Source organism: Eimeria maxima, genomic scaffold (assembly GCF_000499605.1).
Source record: "Eimeria maxima Weybridge genomic scaffold, Emw_scaff211, whole genome shotgun sequence".
Lineage (NCBI taxonomy): Eukaryota > Apicomplexa > Conoidasida > Eucoccidiorida > Eimeriidae > Eimeria > Eimeria maxima.
The window spans coordinates 7,119-28,304 of NW_013563665.1; the positions used below are offsets into that span (position 1 = coordinate 7,119).

The 21,186-nt window shown below is 54.9% G+C and overlaps 2 protein-coding genes across 2 annotated transcripts; one reads left to right on the plus strand and one right to left on the minus strand.

Annotated features, from left to right (window-relative positions):
- Positions 1 to 654: 654 nt before the first annotated feature.
- Positions 655 to 17,366, plus strand: EMWEY_00021950 (phosphatidylinositol 3-and 4-kinase domain-containing protein, putative; the record flags this gene model as incomplete). The annotated part of the gene is made up of 21 exons (XM_013477882.1): positions 655 to 726; positions 1,043 to 3,985; positions 4,102 to 4,976; positions 5,244 to 5,320; positions 5,596 to 5,792; positions 5,911 to 6,174; positions 6,383 to 6,574; positions 6,750 to 6,897; positions 7,058 to 7,248; positions 7,427 to 7,657; positions 7,805 to 11,460; positions 11,588 to 12,407; positions 12,660 to 12,704; positions 12,929 to 13,014; positions 13,514 to 13,583; positions 13,763 to 13,861; positions 14,473 to 14,583; positions 15,010 to 15,834; positions 16,082 to 16,290; positions 16,750 to 16,854; positions 17,231 to 17,366. The coding sequence occupies 21 exons, from the start codon at positions 655 to 657 to the stop codon at positions 17,364 to 17,366; spliced, it is 11,352 nt and encodes a 3,783-aa protein (XP_013333336.1).
- Positions 17,367 to 17,843: 477 nt separating this feature from the next.
- EMWEY_00021960 (hypothetical protein, conserved) lies at positions 17,844 to 20,283 on the minus strand (the record flags this gene model as incomplete). The annotated part of the gene is made up of 4 exons (XM_013477883.1): positions 17,844 to 18,095; positions 18,386 to 18,485; positions 19,036 to 19,709; positions 19,873 to 20,283. 4 exons carry the CDS (start codon positions 20,281 to 20,283, stop codon positions 17,844 to 17,846), a joined length of 1,437 nt encoding a protein of 478 aa, XP_013333337.1.
- Positions 20,284 to 21,186: the final 903 nt, after the last annotated feature.

Sequence of the window (21,186 nt, forward strand, 5' to 3'; positions counted from 1 at the left end):
CTGCTGCTGCTGTTGCTGCTGCTGTTGCTGCTGCTGCTGATCCAGGCTGCTGATGCTGTCGATCTAACAGCTTGAAAGGCACTTCTTCCCCGTCAAATCATAGAAGAGACTCATTGAGTATAAACCCCTGAGGAAGGTTTTGCTGTTGTTGTTGCTGCTGCTGCTGCTGCTTCTCGTGTCGCCGTGAAGCAGCAGCAGCACCACCCGTGCAGCAGCAGACCAGCGCAACAAACAGACACACGCCCACCGACAAGATCCGCGGCAGCAGCAGCAGCTGCTGCTACAGCAGCTGCTGCTGCTGCTGCAGTCTTCCCCATACCTTCGTGCTGCTGCAGTCTTCAACTCATAGCACAGCGAGTGAATGCTGCACCTGAGGAGCCCTGTCCTTGCTGCACTGGCTGCAGCGCAGCAGCCAGCTGCTGCTAGAAGCACCGCAGCAACTGCAGCAGAAACAGCAGCAGCAGTAGCAGCATGACACGTGAACAGGTGGCGCTAACAACAGGACGCATGAAGGAATATTAGCAGCAGCAACAACACCAGCAGCAGCAGCAGGAAGTTCAGCAGCAACAACCCATCGCACAGTAGACTACTAGTAGCAATAGCAGCAGCAACAGCAGCAACAGCAGCAACAGCAGCAGCAGCAGCAGCACAAAGATGGCTGAATGCGAGCTGCTGCAGGGCATTGCTGCGGAGGCCATCCGCTGCTGCATTGTAGATGATGGAGAGGTAAGCCAGCTGTATGGACACCTAAATCGATGTTGCTGCTGCTGTTGCTGCTGCTTTTGCTGCTGCTGTTCCTGCAAGTCCTCCTTTTGCTCCCTATTGTTTGCACCCGTTGCTGCTGCTGCTGCTGCTGCTGCAGCACCTAAATTTGCTGTGTACTGCAGTCACTCATTGTTGTTGCTTCTGCTGTTGCTGCAGCTCCATCTTCTGCTGTGTATTGTATTCTCTCGTTGCTGCTGCTGCTGCTGCTGCTGATGTTTGAACTGTTTGTACCCTTTGTGTCTGTTTCCCTTTTTGCTTGCTGTGCGTGCTGCTGCAGCTCTGCAGCGGTGCTGCTGCTGAGCTTAGCGGTTTGCTGCAGACTGTGGGGCCGCTGCTGCTGCGTCGTGTAGCAGCAGAAGCAGATGTTGTATTGCGCGATACCTGCATGCATGCAGCAGGAGCAGCAGCAGGAGCATCAGCAGCATCGAGAGCAGCAAGGGATGAAAGGCCTCTGCTGCGCCTGCTGGAGGTGCTGCTGCTGCTGCAGCAGCAGCTGCCCCGTGTGCTGCAGCAGCGTTTGTGCTCCTTTATTGCGTTACAGGTATGTCCTGTAGGTCCAGTATACAGAAGGGCATGCAGCAGCAGCAGTAACAGCAGCAGCAGCAGCAGCAGCAGCTTATTCACCTCTTCTGCTGTTAGACCATCTCCCTTTGTTGGTGGCTGCGCCTCCTTACGGAGATCAGTCTCCTTAGGAGAAGATGCATTCTTCGCGGGCCCCACAGCAGCAGCAGCAGCAGCAGCAGCAACAGTGGGGGGCTTAAGGAAGCCGCTGCGAAGGACACCCGCATCGCTGCAGCTGCCGAAGCAGCAGCAGCAGTACCTGCTGCTGCACCGACTTGATGGGTCTAGCAGCAGCAGTTTAGACGGGCAGCAGCAAACGACTGCAGCAGCAGCAACAGTAACAAATGAACTTAGGGAGACCGCAGCCCCCGCTGCAGCTCGTGCAGCAGCACCAACAGCAGCAGCAGCAGTAGCACCAGAACCGCAGCAGCAGCAGCAGCAGCAGCAGCAGCAGCAGCAGCAGCAGCGCGCTAACTTAGCACAGAGATTTCAGCAGGCAGCCGATGTCTTCCACCCCCGGCGCCTCGTTAGAAACTTGGGATCACTGCAGCAGCTGCCGCAGCAGCAGCAGCTGCTGCTGCACCAACAGCAGCAGCAGCAGCAGCTCTTCTTGCTGCAGCAGCTCTCACCTGCAACAAACGCCCATGGGCATGTTACTCTACGGCGCAAACACTTCCTATCAAGCTGGATAGACACTGCAGCAGCAGCAGCAGCTGCTGCTGCTGTCATAGCTCGCGCTGCCGCAGGAGCAGCGGCAGCAGAAGCGACAGCAACGGAAGCAAATGTAGCAGCAAAGTGCAACAGAGGCAGCGTCATGCAGCAGCAGCTGCTGCTGTTGCTGCAGTGGCTGCGGCGCCTCTCTAATGTCTTCACATGGATAAGCCGTTCTGCTGCGGACACGATGCAGCAGAAGCAGCAGCAGCAGCAGCAGCAGGAGGGCTGCACTGCAACAGGGATTCTGCAACTTCAGCGAAAGAGGCTGCTGCCTGTGTGTTCATTCCTTGCTGTTGCTGCAGCTGCTGTGGGGTGCTTGCGCAGCGGCTTCCTTGCTGCCTGCGTGGCAGTGCAGCAGCAGCAACAACAACAGGGGCAGCAGCAGCAGCACCAGCTATTGCCAGAGCTGCTGCAGGTGTTGCAGGGACTTGCAGAGCAGCTAGGGGCAGATGGCCGTCCTCGTGCGATCTCCACTGTGCTGTTGTCGCAGCAGCTGCTGCAGCGGCAGGTGCAGCAGCGCATGCAACCAGTGCTGCTGCTGCTGCTATGTGAGCTGAGGGACGTCGCACTCTTCTCCTTAACAGAGGCAGCAGCAGCAGCAACAGCAAAGACTGGCCTGTCGCTGCCACCAGCAGTCTCCTTCCATCCTGCAAACCCTAAGCCGGAGGATTCAGTGCAGCAGCAGCATCTGCAGCAGCTGCAGCAGCAGCTGCAGCTGCAGCCACAGACAGCAGGTGAATTGCTGTGTAGCGCAAGGCAGCAGAAGCTGCAGCAGCTGCTGTTTGCTGTTGCTCTTGAGGAGACGTGCCTCTGTACAGCAGACAATCGTAGCGATGAGCCTTCAAGCCCCTCTTTGCTGCAGCCAGCAGGTGCTGCTGCAGGTGCTGCTGCAGCTGCAGCAGCAGCCGCTGCTGCTGCTGCAACTGCAGCAGCACGATGCAACGCAGACACCTGGTGGAGCTGCAGCGTTATATCGCGTTGGCTGCTTCTGCTGCAGCTGCCTACGTGGGACGTAAATGCCGCAGGTTCCGAAGAAGATGCAGCAGCAGCTGCTGCAGCAGCAGCAGCTGCGGCTGCAGACACGCCGCAGCAGATCCTCGACGTGTTCTCAAGAAATATACAGCAACTGCAGCAGGGACTGGTTCCTGTGCGACGGGCTCTGCCGAGGCTGCCGAGCCTGCCGCAGCAGCTGCTGCACCTGTCGCCACGGGTGCAGCAGCAGCTGCAAGTGCTGCAACTCTCGCAGCAGCAGCAACAGCAGCAACAGCAGCTCCTGCTGCACTGCATAGGCCTGCTGCTGCGCCACCGCATCCGCAGACTGGAGGCAGCAACAATTTTTCTTTTCGCTGTGAACCAGCAGGAACAACATGAGGAGAACCAGCAGCAGGAGCAGCACCAGCAGGAGCAACAGCAACAGGAGCAGCAACAGGAGCACCAACAGGAACAAGAACAGCAACAGCAACAGAGACATCAGCTGCACAGGGAAGACAGCTTGCCTACTGGAAAGGGCTCCCTGATGCTGCAGGGTGAATCTCTGCTGCGGGAGTTTGCTGCTGAGTGCAGCAGCAGCAGCAGCAGCAGCGCTCACATGTCTGCTGCTATGGATGACATACAGCTAGGAGATGTCTCTTCTCTTTTCCTGCAGCAGCAGGGAGCTCGCTGTATGGCCCTGATGCTGCAGCTGCTGCACTCCCGACAGCAACAGCAACATCTGCTCCTGCTGGTGCAAGAGCAGCAGCAGCAGCAACAACAGCCGCAGCAGCAACTCTACATCAACAATTCAGCTTTCTTCAACACGTCTGCTGCTGCAGCATTTTCTTCCGAGGTACGTTCTGCTGCTGCTGCAAAGGCGCGTGAACAGCAGCAGCAGCAGCAATTGACATCAGCATCTCTGAGAGCAGCAGCAACAATTGCAGCAGCAACAACAACAGGAACAGCAGCACCTGTAGCACGGGCATGCTGCAAGGCAGACTGTCGTTTTTGAGTCTGTTGCTGCTTCTGCTGTTGCTGCTGCTGCTGCTGCTAAAGGCAGCAACTTCCTTGTGTGTACGTGTGCTGCAGTTGCTGCTGATGAACCCGCTGCCGCTACCTGCGTTGTTCGTGCTGCTGGGCTCCGTGCTGCAGCAGCTAATATCAGCCTTCGCAACAACCACAGCAGCAGCAGCAGCGGGAACTCCCTCCCTGCGGCATCGGCGGTCCATTGATGGGCAGTTCTCTGCTTCTGCTGCTGCTGCTGCTGTTGCTCCTGACTTCGTCCCTCAGACGCAACGGCATGCGCAGCAGCGGATTGCCCTGCGCGCAGCAGCAACAGCAGCAGCAGCAGTTGCTAGAGTCTTACAGGACTGCTCCTGTTCGTGCGGTGTTAGCAACAGCAACAGCAGCAGCAGCAGCAGCAGCAGCAATCCAGCACCTAGGTATTTGGGCATTGCTGCAGATTCGCTGCGAGTCGCAGCCGAAGAAGCAGCAGCAACACTAGCAAACTCAGCAGCAACTAATGCAGCAGCAGCAGCAGATGCACCAACAGCACAAGCCACACAGTTCTGCATCTGGGAGATGGCGGGCTGCGCGCTAGCTAGGGGCATTGGTGCTTGCTTCTTGCTGCTGCTGCTGCAGCAGGAGCCGCATGCAGTATCCGAGTCCAGCAGCACCAGCAGCCACAAGCTGCAGCAGCTGATGTCGCGAAGGCAACAGCAGCAGCAGCAGCAAAGGATGGACACACCCTTCAGCGAATCAAGATCTTCTATATTGGGGGATCTTGCTGCTGCTGCTGTGGGGACCCTTGTAACTGCAGCAGACAGGCGAGCAGCAGCAGCAGCAGTGGCAGCAGCAAGTGCAGCGATTTGTTGCCGGTGTCTTACAATACTAGCGGAGGCAGCAGCAGCAGCAGCAGCAGCAGGGAAAACTCCGTGTTTGGCGCTGCGGGCTACCCTCACCCAGTGAGTAACCTATGCGCTGTTGCTGCTTGTGTTGCTGCTATTGCTGCTGTTGCTGCTGTTGCTGCTGCACCTCTTTCTGTTTTGCCTTTGTTGCCTCTTTGTAGCTAGTACTGCTCTGCCTTCATAGATATGTACAGGCTTGCAGCAGCAGCAGCAGCAGCAGCAGCCCAGCATATCCGGAGGAGGCCCATTCTTCCGCGGCATCAGTTGCTGCAGTGTATTCTGTTCTTGCTGCTGCTGCTGCTGCTGCTGCTGCTGCCCCTTCAGGCTGTTCTTCGTAGGACTCCATTTGTCTTTGCGGACTCATTGGGGCCTCAAAGGGCACTACAAAACTTTTCCTGGATGTTAGTATAGTGCTGCTGCTGCTGCTGCTGCTGTAACTGCCGCTGTTGTTGCTGCTGTCGTTGCTTCTTGCCGCCAGTTGCCTACAGCTGTAGCAAGTGCTGTTTAAGCGACGCAGCCGATGTTGCCGGCGACCCCGCTGTGCTGCTGCTGCTGCTGCTGCTGCTGCTGCTGTTGGCACTCCTTGTCGGGTGATGCTGCTGAAACTCTCGGGCTTGTCCGTGCTGCTGCTGCTGCTAATGTTTCTTCTTCTGGGTGTGCGGTTTGCTTGCTGCAGCAACTGCTGCTCTACAACTGCGGCATGAGATGCTGCACTGGGGTCGCGCCCTCTTCCTCTGCGGCCAACAGCAGCAGCAACAGCAGCAACAGCAACGCTGTTGTGCAGCAGAAAACGACTGTAGCACCGGCAACAAAGTGTGCTGTGCTCTGCATGCACCATTTTTTTGTGCCCCAGTGGCCGCAGCAGCAGCAGATGTAAGGCACGATAGTAATTGCTGTTGCAGCTGTTGTTCTTTCTGCTTGTGCTGTTGCATCAGCAGCAGCAGCACAAGTTGTTTGCGTCTTCTGTTTGCTGTTGCTTCGTTTGCTGCAGCTGTGGCTCCAAGTGGCAATGCAAGCAGACATTGACAGCAGCTCAGCAGGAGAGCTGTGGAAGCATTTGCGGCAGCACAAGCAGCAGCAGCAGCAAAAGCAGCAGCAGAGGCTGTCTCACGTGCAACAGCAGCAGCAACAGCAGCGGCACAAAGAAGTTCTTTGTGCACTTCTGTATACTGCAAGTACCCTCACGGGCCCCACACTAGACAGTCATCTCTTCAAGGCCTGCAGCAGCAAAGCAGCAGCAACTGAAGCTGCCACTGTGAGCTTTTGCTGCATGCACTGCTGCTGCTGCTGCTGCTCCTACACCAGCATGCAGCCATATAGCAGCAGCATAAACTGCTGCAAATTCAGCATTAGCTGCAGCAGTTGTTATGTTAGCCCATACATTTTACTTGCTAGTTGCCTACCTTGTACTCCATTTGCCACTGCTGTTGTTGCTGCTGCTACTGCTGCTACTGCTGCTGCAGGCTCACGTACCTGGAGACGCGGCTGCGAGTTCGCTGCCCCGTCCTCTGTTGCTGTTGCTGCAGCAGCACCAGCAGCAACAGCTGAAGCAGCAAGAAGGGCTGTCACGAAGCCACACAGAGAGAAAGATGCAGGAAGCAGCAGATGCATGCTCATTAGCAGCAACATTTGCTGCTGCATCGTACCGAGCAGCGGTAATATATTTGTGCTGCTCTTGCTGCTGCTGCCAATGCTGCTGCTGCCAATGCTGCTGCTGCTAATGGTGCTGCAATTAATGTTGAAGCTACTGCGTGCATTTGCACTTTCATTGCGTTTAAGTCCTCCGGTCTTCCGTTTGCTGGCATTCCTGCTGTTGCTGCTGCGCTGCAGAGTGGAGGCAGCGCATGCGAGGCGCTGCAGTGTCTTCAGGCCATTTCGCCCAGCAACAGCAACAGCAGCAGCAGCAGCAGCAGCAGCGGTAGCAGCGGTAGCAGGAACCCGAGCAGGGCTGCTTCTGAAGGAATGACACTTCTTAAGTGTAAGGCATGAAGATACTGCAGCATGTGCTGCAGCCCTTGCTGCTCAATCATTTTTCCAGCTGCAGCTACGCCACTTCGTTGATTCATCCGTTGCTGCTGCTGCTGCTCCTACTACTACTACTACTGCTGCTGCTGCTGTGCATTGTGGTGCTTCTGCAGGGAAAACCCTAATCTTCGTTGTTGAGAGATGGGCACAGACGTTTGCTTCCCGCTGCAGCAGCAACAACACCACAGCGAATACAAGCAGCGTACGGTGTTTCAGTGCCTTGTGCAGCAACAGCTGCAGCAGCAGCCGCAGCAGCAACCGCTCCTCCTCTGCCTACACTCCAGAAGCCGCTGCAGTTGTAGATGTAAGGGCACTCCAAATGTGCTGCCCCTGTGGCTGCCGTTACTGTTGCTGCTGTTGCTGTTTTCCTGCTTTTCTAGCGAAGTGTTTGTCTGCTGTTGCTGCTGCTGCTACCTTATCTAAAGGATCCACTGTCTTTGTGGTTTACTGCTATCTCTTGCTTGATGTGTTGTTTGTTGAAGGGGGCGACTGCATTGCTGCTTCTGCTGCCTGCATCTGTAAAGTGCTGTCCGCCTCAGCAGCAGCAGCAAAGATGGAGTTTCGGGTGCATGCAGCAACCACAGCAACTGCAACAGCAGCAGCGCTGGCTATGTCACTTGGCCCCAGCAGCACTCGTCTCGTTGCTGCAGCAGCTTCTTGATGCGGTCCCTGCAGCAGCTCAAAGTAGCCGGTTTGTGGGGGCCTTGTTGCAGGTATGGGTCGTTGGCTGTTGCTGTTGCTGTTCCATCTTTTGCTGCTGTTGCTGCAGTTTCTGCTGTGGCTGTTCCTAGTGCTGCTCCCCCTGCATCGGCGTGTGCGCCAGCATCGGACGGGGTGCATCTGATGTTCGCTACTTGTAGGTGTTTTCGCGGATTTTTGCAAGAGAAAGGCAGCAGCAGCATCTAGAGCAGCAAGACAGACGTGTTTACGAGGACAGACGTCTGCAACAGCAAGAGCAGTATGAAATGCTACTCAATTCTCTGCTGCAGCAGCTGCTGCAGCAGGTGCTACACTCCTGGGCTGTGGAGGGGGCTGCAGGTCCCGCGCTGTGCCTGTTTGGCTCCCTTTTACTAACGGACGTCAACCAGCAGCAACGGCAGCAGCAGCACGAGGAGGAGGCAGCATCGGAAGGACTGCAGGCGGTGGAGGCATACCTGTCAGAGCAGCAAGTTTGGTTGCTGACGCATGAGTTGTTGTTGATGGTCGTGGAGGCAGCAGCAGCAGCAAAGCGCCGCTCCGCGCTTGCTCGGGACGGTATAGCTGCTGCGGCTACAGCTGCTGCAGCTGGCGAGTGGCGGCAACTGCAATCGAATGTAACGTCGCAGCTGCAGCGGTTGCAGCAGCTGCAACGGCTGCAGGGGCCACGCCCAAAACCCGCGCAGCAGCAACAGCCCTTGAGTGTTGCTGCTGCTGCACGTGCAACGCAGCAGCAGCTCCTGCAGAGGTGCTGGCAGCTGCTGCTGCGGGAGTCCTTCAGCAGTTCTGGGAAGTGTTTGGAAGCAGCTGCTGGTGCTGCTGCGCCTCTGCTGATGCATGCAAAGCGGCCCCAAGTGTTTCAGTCAGCTGCTGCTGTCCTTAGCGCCACTCGGCAGCTGCAACAGCTCCATGTTATGCTGCTGCAACAGCAAAATGACAAACCCATGCGGATGTTTGCTAGCAGCGATGGCAGCATCCCTTTGTCTGCATTAGCAGCTCCTGCTGTTGTGGATGCGAGGCAGCAGCAGCTGTTGGCTGAGGATTGCGACGCAGAGCAGCAGCAGCACGAAGCGGCAGAAAAGGCAGTAACAGCAGCAGCAGGGAATGGTGCTACAGCTGAAGGCAACCTTACGGTGGATCTCAGCAAGGACACCTCCTGGCATCCACACAAAGCAGCAACAGCAGCTGCTGGATTCGGAACAGCAGCAGCACTGGTGCTGCTAGCAGCAGAGCTGTGGGCTTCGGCACAGCTCACGTTGCAGCAACAAGAGCAGCTGCACCTGCCGTTGCTGCTCACCACGAGTAGCAGCAGCAGCGCTGCTGTGAAGCCTTATCAACGCAACTGTGGGGAGCTGAAGCGGCGCTGTGTGGCTGCTGCAGCGGCGGCTGCTGCTGCCTTGAGGGAGGGCACGTTTCTGGCGCTGCAGCAGCAACAGCTGCTGCTGCAGCAGGTCGTCACCCTGGGCTTGCCATGGTCTGTAGCATGGCTGTGGGCGGAGATGGTTGCTGCGGCTGTTTCTGCAGTTCGTGCTGTTGCACCGAATCAGGTTGTGCTGCGTTACCCCTTTTGCGCGGCAGCAAGCACAACAAATGCTGCAGCAGCAGCGGGAGCGACAAATGGCTGGCCGTGGCTGCGAGCATGTTGGGTGTCTGGAGCGCAGCATGTGCTGCAGCAGCAGCAGCATTTGTGCGCTGATGGAGAGTGTTTGCTGCTGTTGCTGCAGCAGCAAGTCCCAGCAGCAGCGATGATTTCTACGTTTTCAAATTCAGCACTTGACAGCCCAGTAGGACCCTCACCAGATATGCTTCTGCGCATGCAGAGCCAGAAGCGACCTTCTGCTGCTGCAGTGTATGGACCGCTTCTGTGCATGCAGCAGCGGCGAGACGAGCTGCTGCAGCGCATGGCGCAGCAACTAGATCTGCCAGGGCTGTTGCTTCACAAGCAACAGCAGCTGCAGCAGCAGCAGCACAAGGTTGTGCAGCAGGGTCACCTGGCATCAGGAGGGAGACGGGAGTCACTGGCTTCTCAGCTTCTGCTGCTGCTCCAACAGCAGCAGATACTGCAGCATCAACAAGGAAGCGCCAGGCGAACCTACGCATCACTCCGCGGCAACTTGGAGAGTCTAGCGACTCAAATGTGGGGTCGCTCGTCAGCAACAGCAGCAACAGACGAAGAAGCTGTTACAGCAGAAGATGTAGAGTTGTACGAGCTCTTAGACGTGCCAGCAGAGGTTGCATACAGCAGAGACACCAGCTGCTGCTGCGGCGGGCCGCCAACAGCAGCAGAAGCAACATTGTCTTTGGCTTTCTCTCAGTTGCTGCTGTCGAAGTTTGCTGTTCGTAGCGGTGCTGCAATCTTCCCGCAGCTCGGCTTAGAGCAGCTGCAGCGCAGCAGCATTCTTGGGTGTCCTGCTGCTTCTGGACGCCTTGACAGCGCCTTGCTGCTCTTTACCGCTCTACGTTGTTGCCTTACAGCTACTTCCCTCTGCTGTTGCTGCTGCTGCGAAAAGCATCACCAGCAGGAACTGAGAGAGCCCCACGAACACCAAGGCACACGCTGCTGCTTGCGTCTGCAGGACCGCAGCAGGGTGCAGCAATTACTGCTGCAGTGCAATGGCACATTTGCTGCGGAGCAGCAAGCGCTGCTGCGGGGGAGGGGAGCGGTCTCTCCTGTTCATCTTCAGCAGCTTCTTGTGCTCCGGTGTACGTACACTGCAGTTTGCTGCTTCCTTGAGCGCGCATCTAAGGATTATTGGCTGCGGCCTTGTGATTGTGCTGACGTCAAAATTGCAGCAGAAGCTGGAGCAACAGCAGCAGCTGCTGCAGTACCTGGTAGCAGCAACAAAGGCAGCAGCAGCATCAACAGCGCGTGCTTCTGTTTCCCCAAGCAACGTTTGGCATCGCTTGCTGAGTCTATAGCTTTCGTCGCAGACATGTTGGAGCCTGCTGCACTTAGCAGCAACAGCAACAGCAACAGCAGCAGCCTTTCGTGCTGCTCAAGTGCGGCTGCCCTTTGCAGCGCCATCTGCTGCACAGCGCCCAAGGGGATTCGGAAGTGCTGTAGCAGCAGCTGCAGCGGCAGCAAGCGCCTCGTACAGCAGCAGCAGCTGCCCCCGTCCCCTGCAGTAATAAGCAGCAACACCACCTTCTCCTGCAACTGCAGGAGAGTGTGCGTTGTTAAACGGGAAGCTCCTGCTTCTGCAGCGCTGCTTCGTCTGCTGCTTCTTGATGAGATCGAGCGCCTGGTGGCTGCGTTTTGTTACATTGTACCCCAAAATGCAGCTGACGCGGCAGCAGCAGCAGAGGCCACAGCAGCATTAGCTGCTGCTGCTGCTGCTGCAGTGGAGGCAAGGGCAGCGGCAGCTGCTCACACTAGCACCAACAGCAACAGCACCAGCAACACCAGCAGCTACAACAACAGCAGGCCGTTGGCGCGTGTGAGGGTGCACCGAATGGCTGTTCTGGAGCTCGTAGCGTCTGCAGCAGCAGAAGCAGCTGTCTCTGCTGCAGCAGCAGTTCAATGGCCTGCTGGTGCAACGGCCCCCCACCGGGATTTGTTGCAGCTCCGGCGTTTGCTCCAGCAGCAGCCCCCCTCTGCAGCAGTGTCGCGACGCAGCAGCCGATGCTCTCAATCGGAAAAGCACCAGAAGGAGGGGCATAAGAATGGTAGCGAGCCAGACACAGAGGCCGCAGGAGCAGCAGGAGGCACGAGCGCTGCAGCAGCAGCAACAGCGGCACGTCTGCTGCAGCATGCGCCTCTATCTCTTGTTGCCTCTACGTCGATGCGGCTGCAGGCTGTTCCTGTCTTCTCTACTGCAATGTGAGCTGCGACCGCTTTCTGAGCTGCTACTACTGTAGCAGCAGCAACAACCACAGCAGCAACAGCAGCAACAGGAGTCCCGAATTATCGTATCAACAACTGTTTTCATGTGTGTGCTGTGGTACAGATGGAGTTGTGGTGCTCTTGCAGCAGCAGCAACGGACCCGTTGCTAGCTGTTAGGGAGCTTCTGCTGCTGCAGCAGCAAACGCCTGCCGAAGGGGCATCCGCGCTGTGGCGCCTGCTGCTACTGTTTCTGCAACAAGAAGTAATGAGCTGCCTGCGCTCTTCGCTTCCCTCCAGCAACTGGTTTGTCGGTGGTGCTGCTGCAGAGACACCTCATTTATCTCAGCAGCACAGTCAGAAGCAGCAACAGCAGCAGTTGATGCTGCCGCTGCCCATGCTGGGGATGGTAATCCGCTGTCTCCTCTACTGCAGCAGCTCTTTGCCGGTACACGGATTACTGTTGCTTCTGGAGCAGAACACAGCAACAACGGTGGCTGCAGCTTGCTGCGTCAGCAGCAGTAGCTGCAGCAACAACAGCACCACCAGCAACAACAGCACCATCAGCAACAGCAGCAACAGCAGCAACGGCAACAAGCACCACACTGGAGAAGTCTCCGCTGGTGTAAGTGAAGCTGCTGCTGTTGGTCCGATTCGAATTCTGCGAGCAGCAGCTTGCCAGGTTCTGATGCTCAGCAGCAGCAGCACCACGAGCAGCACCAGCAGCGTGCCAGTAACGCCGCACCAGAACCTCTTTTCCTTCCTCCAACCGCAGTTGCTGCAGGCCCTTCGTGTAGATCCAGGTAGAGCTCTCGAAGGGGCCTTCATTGCAGATTTCTGTCAGCAGCAGCAGCAGCAGCAGCAAGGGGAGGAATATGGAGGCCGCAGCAGCAAGTGCACATACCGCCAGCTCTCTTTAGTCATGCAGCTTGACTCTGCTTCCAATGTAAGCAAACAATGCATAGATTACTTTTACATTATTTTACCTTCTTGCTCCTCATTTAGGTTTCTCCTCCCTCCTTAGTTCCTTTTTTCCTCTTTTTTGCTGCATGATATCCGGGCCTCTGGTGTTACTGCACGCAGCATATTCTGCCATGCATGCATTCCTTGGAACTGTGTTCCAACTACGTTCCTCGACGTTGTTTGCTGTGAATGCTCTTGCTGCTCCTGGTGCTGCCACTGCTGCTGTGTGCTGCAGCTAGATGACAGTGACCCTCTTGCTACTAAGTCCAAGCAACTGCGGGTAAAAGCTTGTGGAAAGCCTAGGGTGTAGCGTGAAGTGTTTAGGGTTTGGGGTTTAGGGTTTGGCTACCCTTGCACCCCATCTCACTGTATTTGAGGAGGGTTGCCTCGGTTCACTTATCGCTAGTATTCCTCCTCCTGCTGCTCCTGTTGTTACTGTTGCTGCTATTACTCTCGCTACTAATGTTGCAACTTCTTCTTATGCTGCTGCTGCTATTGCTTTAGGCTGAACTGTTTCGTTTGATGAGTACGGACGCGCGGGATTTCTTAGAGAGTCAGGTGCAGTACTGGAAGGCTATAATAGGCTTGAGGTAAAGAGTTGTCTGCTGTTATGCTGCTGTGGTGCTACAATGTTGCTGCTGCGTTGCCTTTGTGCTGCTGCTGAGCTGCTGATCTGGTAGTACTGCGTGCCTGAGCATCCCTTTATTAATTCTCCTAACAAGGTCTAACAGCATCAGGGAGGATATTTTCGATTAGAGTGGGGATAGGGTCTCCTTGTAGATGTGTAGACAAAAGTGTCTGCAGCTGCACCGGATTCGTTGCCCATGTGTGTTTTTATTTACCCGTAGCAGTCTCCTTGTCGATCCTCGTTGCTTTGGTTGTTGGTGCCTCTCCGTTTCCTGTATGCTGCCCTTGTGTTCTTGCGTGCGTGCCCCTTCTCTGTCTGTTTGTATTATATGATGCTGCCATCGTCTTTGTGTTGGCCTCCTCGCTGGGAGCTGATGCGGGAGCGTATCCCTGCGACAGAACCAAGGGTTGAGGGTTGAGGGCTTAGGGCTTACGGTTTACGGTTTGCGGCTGGTTTTACAGCGGGCGCGCAGTGGGTCTTCCCCCTTCTGCAAGGAAGGCTTTCTTCGTGCAGCAGATAGAAGAGCTGCAGGTAAACGCCTTACTAAGCCCTAAGCCACAAGCCCTGAATCCTAGTGCAAATGCTTCCCCAGTGTTCTGAATACTTTATTTCACTTTCACCCATTGGGGTGCCTTGCTTCCGCTTCCGGTGCGTTTGGTGTTTCTGATGCTGCTGCCTCTATGCTGCTGCATTTGTCTGTTTCTCTGTAGAGGTCGTCTCCTTGCGAGGGCTTCTGGTTGCTGACGGAGCCCCTGAGAGTGCAGCAGGCGCTGCCTGAGTCGGCCACCGCCATGCAATCTGCAGCCAAGGTTAGATCGCCTCTCTCTGATTTTTCTCTTTTTCCAACTTTATTTTGTTGCTGAGTTTAGTCGTTTTAGTTGATTTTGAGCCAAATACCTTTCTAACTTTTTTTTGTTGCTGTTCAAGTCAATGTGACGTTAGTGGTGCTCAGATTAGGACTCAATCTGTTATCCCTTCCTTTCCTCCTTATCTCTGAGCTTAGTGTTACTCTTTTTCCTACTTGCATGGTACCGCATTATGTCGTCGTCTTAATCTCGTTGTTGCTTTCCTTCTCATTGTTGTGCTCTGTTTGGTCTTCTTGGTGCCGTTATCTTTTTCTAGCGGTCTTGCTTCTGTTGTTTTGTTTTTTCTCTCCTTCGCCAATGGATGACTAGTTGTTTGTGCCTCTCTAGAGGCAGTGTGTATATGCATTCCAGTGTCCGTTTGTACTTGGCGTCGTTTTTCGTTATTTCTGTCCGTTTCCCTTTTTCTGCCTATTGGTTGGTCTCTCTGCCAGCCGTCAATGTTTCCGTTGTCGGCACAACAAGAAACAGTCAGTTTTTCGCTTTGTTTTTTTGTTTGTTTGTTCATTTGTTTGTTTGTTTGCTCGTTTGTTCGTTCGTTTGCTTGTCTTCTTAAGGCCCCCTTTCTGCTTTCCTTTGAGGCTTTTGGAGGCGGCAGACGCCCCGCTTGCATCTTCAAGCTGCTTGATGATCTCCAGCAGGACGCCTTAGCAGTTCAGGCAACGCGAGTCAGTCTCCAGCATTCGCTGCTGCAGCTTCTAATTTGCTGTTCCTGTTGCTGCTGCTGCTTCTGCCAACTTTGCTGCTGCCGTTCGTCCTCCCCGCATGCTGCTGGGACTTTCAACAAGCGTTTTGGTGTTTCTGCTTATTTTATTGCTTTGGTGTCCCCACTGCCAAGGATGTGGTGTTGCGCCTATGTATGCTGCGTCTTCGCTGCGCTTCCTGTTCCTCTTTCTCCTAGAATATGTATTGCTGCTGCTCCTTCTCTAAGAACCCTTCGCCTGCTCTTCCTGCTGGCGCTGCTGCTTTCGGCTAGTTAGTGGCAATTGCCTGTGTTTGTATTAATGATGGACCGATCGTGGTGTGGTGGCTGTTAGATGTCTTATTCTGCATCCTTGCTGGTATACTTGTTGTTCATGATGCTTCTGCTGCAGATGTGCCTATCGGTCCTTGCGTCTGCCGGGGAGTCATCATGGCTGCGACCGTATGGTGTCACAGCTGTTATCCAGAGGGCAGAAGCAGCACAGCAGCACCACCACCACCCATGTGACAGCAGCAGCAGTGATGAGGGTCTTATTCCTGGTTCGGCATGCTCCTCGGCAGCAGCAGCTGGAGTGGAACCAGCAGCAGCAGCAGCTAGCAGTAGCAACAACAGAAAGACTCTCTCCCCAGCTCCCCACGGAGTTGCCTCCGACTCCTCCTCTGCTGTGGAAGGCTCTTCAAGCTCCCCGGCAGCAGCAACCATAGCAAGGGGGCGAAAGGCTGGCTGCCAGCTCGGTGGGGCAGTCTCTGTTGTAGAAAGTGCATTAAGTCGTCATCAAATCGGGAAGACTTTCGGCTGCTCCCTTGTTGAGTTCTTTGCCCTGACATTCCCCAAAGAAAACAGCAGCACCAGCAGCAGCACCAGCAGGCGCAGCAGCCTCCGAAACATGCACAATCTGCCACTGGCGGTTAACGGCAATCCTCATTCCAGCCATGGTGCAGCAACAGCAGGAGGCAATCGATGCTTTGGAGAGGGGAGGGCTACTGGACCCCACCAACTGAGAGGCAGCAACGACAGCGATACGGAAGAAACCCAACAGGAGCAGCTGCAGCAGCACCAGCAGTTAGTACAGCAGCGTGTGGGAACCCAGCAGCAGCAACAACAGCAAGATGAAGTGCTGCTAAGCGGAAGGTCCCACCGCATTTCCTTCGAGAACGCCACGCAGAACTTCGCCGACTCCTTAGCTGCCTACGCTGTCCTCAGCTACCTGTTGCAGGTAATTGTTGCTAGAGCCTCTTTTGCAGCAGCTGCTGCTGCTACGGGTGCTGCTGTTGTTGCTGTTTGTATAAAATCACAATCGCTCGGTCTGGAGCCTCTGCTGCTGGGGCAGTTGCTGCGATGTTAGTGTACTGCCGTTAGTATCATTACTAATTGCTTGTTTCCTGCGTATCTTTCGCCGGGGAACAGCGAAGCTGGGTGTAGCTCATTTTGATTGTTTCTTGTGGCATGGGGAGCTGCTGCAGGTGAAGGATAGGCACAACGGAAACGTGCTGCTATCGGTCCAGTCAGGGCGTTTGCTGCACATAGACTTTGGGTTTATGCTGGCTCTGTCCCCTGGAGGCGACATGGCATTTGAAAGAGCTCCATTTAAACTTACTGCAGAGATGTATGCACTCCTCGGCAAAGAACAAAGCCCGCAGTTCCGCTCTTTCGTCAACAAATGCGTCAGAGGGTAGGGGCCAGCTTTCGCATAGCTGCCACAGTAGCAGCAGCAGCAATGGGCGAGGCGGCAGCTGTAGCAGTAGTAGCAGCACTCGCTTGTGCTAACAGCGTGCTGAGCCACAGAAAATGCTTCTGGTCTCCAAGGAGGAGAGATCCCAAAGAAACATGCCTTAGGGCCTTTCTCACACTCTGTGGATTCCTTGATGCCTTGGCATGCTTCTGCTTTGACTGCTTCTTCTCTTTCATTTCATCTATCTGCCTCTATTGCTGACGTTTTTTCTCTGTTGCCGTTCCAATGTCTTTAGCCTTTGTCTGTTTTCCTGGTTGCGCAGAGCCCCTCTCCTCATTCATGCGCAGAGTTCACAGCGTCTTAATAACGTAGAAATTTCAAATGTCTCCTGGCCAGTTTTCTGCCGCTGATAGTGGTGGTGCTGCTGCTTTTGCTGCTGCTACCGCTGCTGCCTCTCAGATTCCTTGTCCTTCGCGAGCGAGCGGACGACTTCATATCACTCTTCGAGGCCATGCAGTTCTCTCGCATCGCCTGTTTCAAACCTTTCGCGGTGGACCATCTCAGGTACGTCTTTGGTTTGGGATTTAGGGCTAATGTCCTGGCAGCTGAGATTGAGAGTCCCTCGAATCTACCCTTGACTGAGATTGAGTGCCCCCCTACCCCCATCCCCCGTTGTTCTAAACCCTATTCGCCCCAGCGTTGCAAACCCTGAAGCCATACACCTATTCTAGCCGTATAGCCTGCACAGCTGAACCGTTTTGCTTCCATAGTTGGTTCTTGGTTTTGGGGTTTAACCTATGATATTTATGGTAGTATGATACATTGAGCGTGCAGTTCAGTGTCAGTACCGAGGAGCCGTAAGGGTTTGTTTCACCATGGGCGCATGCTCGGGAATGAAAGGTTTGGTGTTCATGTTTTTGGGCTGGGGGTTTGTGTGTAGGGCTCGCTTCCAGTTGCATCTGTCCCCCTTGCAAGCAGCGGCGTTCATGGAAACGAAAATATGGGAGGCGCTCCAGTCCCTCACCACGAGGGCATATGACCTCGTGCAGCACTTGCAGCAGGGTATTCAGCACTAACTCCTGTTGCTGCTGCAGGGGCTCACTCCTGCCGCTACTTTTGCAGTTGCTGCAGCCAAGCCAGCTGTTGCGGTGCCCCAGCAACATCGCCACCGTAGTTTATTTGCCTCCACCACACTGACAGGCGCAGCGGCTCACCTGGCAGCGGCAACAACAAGAACAGCTGTTTTTGCTTCAACTGCATAAACGCAAACAGTCTATACTTTGTCCCTCTGTTTCCGTCGGCACCGGTTTGTGCTCGCGTTGAAGTCAACGTATTTGGCATTTGCAAAAACTTCAAACCTTGCTCATGTCCATAGACGCTGTAGCTTCCGTTGGGGGTTTTGTCGTTACTATAGTTGAAGCTGCTGCAGTGCTAGTCCCTACCAACCGTTGCTGCGTCCACTGCTCCTGTGTCACTCGCTTGCCGTGAGTGATCCTTTTACTGGCACAATCCACCAGATAAGCAAGGGCAGCAGCAGCATGCGAGGAATATGCTTACACAATGTATCGTCCTCCCCCTGTAACTGTTCCTGCTTCCTCAAGTAGTGCTTTTCTTTTGCTTTCGATGCCTTCAAACGTTTGCTGTTGCTGTTCGGGGTGTACATGCAGCTTCCTCGCTGCTGCCTCAAGTTTGTCCTTGTCTAGATTGTAGTTAGGGTTAATGCGGGGCCCCTTCGGCGGTTCCATGTGAGGAATGCTCTTTTTGGCTTCCGGCTCAGTTGTTTCCTGCAGATACCTGTCCAGTTCCTGTTCAAATAATATCGAGAAAAGCGCAGATGCAAAACAAATAGACCAAGCAAAAAAGCTCCTGCGGCGGCTGCACCTCCTGCTGAGGTCGAGTCGGCCCCCCCTCCTGCTCGTGGTTGTAGACCTTTACAACTAATCCTACGCCTTAGCTTCCAAACTGCCGTTCGTCACAGGTACGCGCAGCTACCACTGAAGCTACAGCGGCTGCAACTGCATGGCAGCTACAGCAACGCCACCGCTACAGGTTTAGCAGGGGAGCTGCAGGTACACCTAGATTTATGCTGACTCACCTGTTGCAACAGCCCGCATGATGTGATCTCGTCGATGAAGGCACCATATTCTCTTAGCAACGCGAAGGGGACTGTTTTGTCCTTGGGGTGTTTCTGTCGGCTGAGCAGAAGTAGCAGCAGCAACAGCGGTAAACACTGTGGGCATGTTCTGCTCCAGAATAAGAAAGTGCAACAGCACGATACTGACAGGTCACAGCAGGAGAAGCAGCAACACCATCGGTAGAAGCTGCGGAACAACAGCATCATCATCCTCAGCAGCAGCAAGTTAAAACTCTAACAACAGCAACAACAGCAACTTGCGTCGGTTTTCCCATCCCCACGAAGAGGGATGGGATTTCTCCTGTTGCCGCTTCAAACAGACGGACCAATTCGGCATCCAAAGCCTCTGCACATCAACGCACTGAAACACAGAAATACTAGTCCTTGTTTGCATTGTATTGGCCATGAAATGTATGATGGTGGATTTGCTGTCAGGAGTCAGGTCCTATTATGCGCAGTTTAGGGTTCATGATTTAGGGTTTGGGGATTTACTGTGCATTTTGATGTGCTTCACGCTGCGTGGGGCGGATCGTGTGTCAACCTTCTGCGTTTCGATAGTTTTTGGTGTCTTTTGGGGGACTAAATCACGTTCAAATTCAAAATGGTAGCACCAAGGAAGATGCTGTCTGTAATATTCTCCTTCCATGTCTTCATCGACGCCTGAACCTCCCTCCCTGTTGTTCTCGCTATCTTTGTCTGTGCCTGCTTGATCCCCTTCAACGCTGTCTCCTGCCGCGTGCATTTCCCACCTCCTCTCAGCCCTCCCTGTTCTGCTTCTGTATCCCTGCATCACTGCACAGCCCGCCCCCCCTTGGAAAGGTTCTTGCAGTAGGGAACCACGGGCTGGCCTGTGTGGGGCCCCCAGCGCATCCCTTTGTGGCTCCCTTTGTGAGGCCCCTCCGTGCTGTCTCCCCTCTGAAGGAGCCTGCTGCATTGGGGGATATTTAGAACGTTCCCTTCTCGAAGTGAAGGGCAACGGCCCCTGAAAGTCCTCATACATATAGTTTTCAGGGTCGCTAGAGGTCGCAGAGCCCCTAGGAAGCAAGGTATCGCCATTGTCTACGGGCGAAGAGCCCCAGACGAACCCACCCGATACGGCTCCCCCTTTGAGGGCCCTCAAGGTGTTATTTTGGGGGTCCCTGTAAAAGGCCCCTTGGGAGACCTTCTGCCGTGTGCAAGTTCGTAAACCCACATGCTCCTGCTTGTGTTTGTGGTCTCTATTCTTTAAGTATTTGTCAAAGTCCTCTCTGAACTCCTTTGCTAACAACTCCCGCTTGAACACAACCTGTGAAGAGCGTATGCAGACACCTTAAGGTCTAGTCAGCCGCCTTCCTGCATGTTGCCTTCCTCCAGAGCAGTAAGCGTTACACGACTTAGGTACGTGCCCTTGGGTTGGGCGCAGCAAAAAGCCGTGTGAGGGCTACAAGTAAAAGGGGCTGAAGGCGCACCTGGTGTGTCTTGATGAGATACCTGAGTACACGAGACCGCCCCCACCTCTCCCTCTCCATGGGCGCCCACTCTCTCCGGCTGCGTGGGCTCAGTGTTTCCTTGTAGTCGAGACCAACGCGCAGCAGGTGCCGCCTGCTTGCCTTGCTTAGTGGCGGCCCCCATGGGCCCCGAAGGAAGTCATCCTCGCTGAGGGCCGGCAAGGGCTTCAGGGGAACAACACAGGGAGGTTCACCAGAAGACACCAACTGTCCGACCTGCTTTCCAAAGTCTCCCCTTGCCCCCTTTGCATCACTCACAACGTGCGCATCAGGTGGCAGATGATCCCAATCCGCGTAAGGGGAAGCCGGGGGCCTCCCTTGTCTTTGAGTTGGAGCAGTTTCCTTCTCTGTAGCAGCAAACCAGAGGTCCATCAGATTAGGCCTCGGAGGCACCTGCGGGTATTCGATGAAGTGCGCAACACACGCCTGTCGCCACTGACCCTAAACCCTACTACACCATAAACTAGACATCAGAGGCCGCAAACGGCAAACGACTCGTACAAAAGCAGGTAACAGTGAAAACTCATTTTGTCCATCCTGTTCTGATCCTTCGCGTGAGGCAAACGGGCAGCTACAAGTATGCACTAACTGGCAAATGTCTTTGCTGAAAATTCTAAGTATTGTCAGACCCATCTCCATATCTTTTCGTCTCAATTATATACTTGCTACCTGTCTGTCTATGCCGTCTCTCATTGTTCTCTTTGCCTTCGGCAGGCGCATGCTGCCCATTTGTTCCTCCAAGTGTCCTCAATCCTCAGACTCTGGTGTGTGCTTTGCAGCTGCTCTCCATATCTGGTGCCTCTACCCCTCCATCTGCACTTGTTGACGTATGTTCAGGGATTCCCTTCCTAAGATCCAGCCTTGGGTGCGCGCAGAAGATCAATGCACTCACCGCTTTTGGTGCCCTCGGACTGCTATTTGTGGAGGAGGGGAGACCCAGTCTCGGCGTCAAGCCGTTTGGTTGTTGCAGGAGGCCCCATGGGGGGGTTTCTTCTGGCCTGTATGCGGAGGGGAATAGCACTCCACTCCCCTCGCCAATCTTTCGGCAGAAAGCAAGGGCAGGGTTTGGGGTCCTTGCATGCGTTAGGACGCCAAACCGCTTAAGGTCGTTCTTTAGGATTGCTCGCAACTGTTCTTCTACTCTCTGTACAGCAGGGGCAGAGGCAGCTTCGGGAGGCCACCTAGGGCCCCCCACAGTGCTCCTTCGGTGCATCGAAGCCGGTGGGTAACCCAACGAGCACAGCTTGAGCGTTTTGGGGGGGGGGGGGGGGGAAT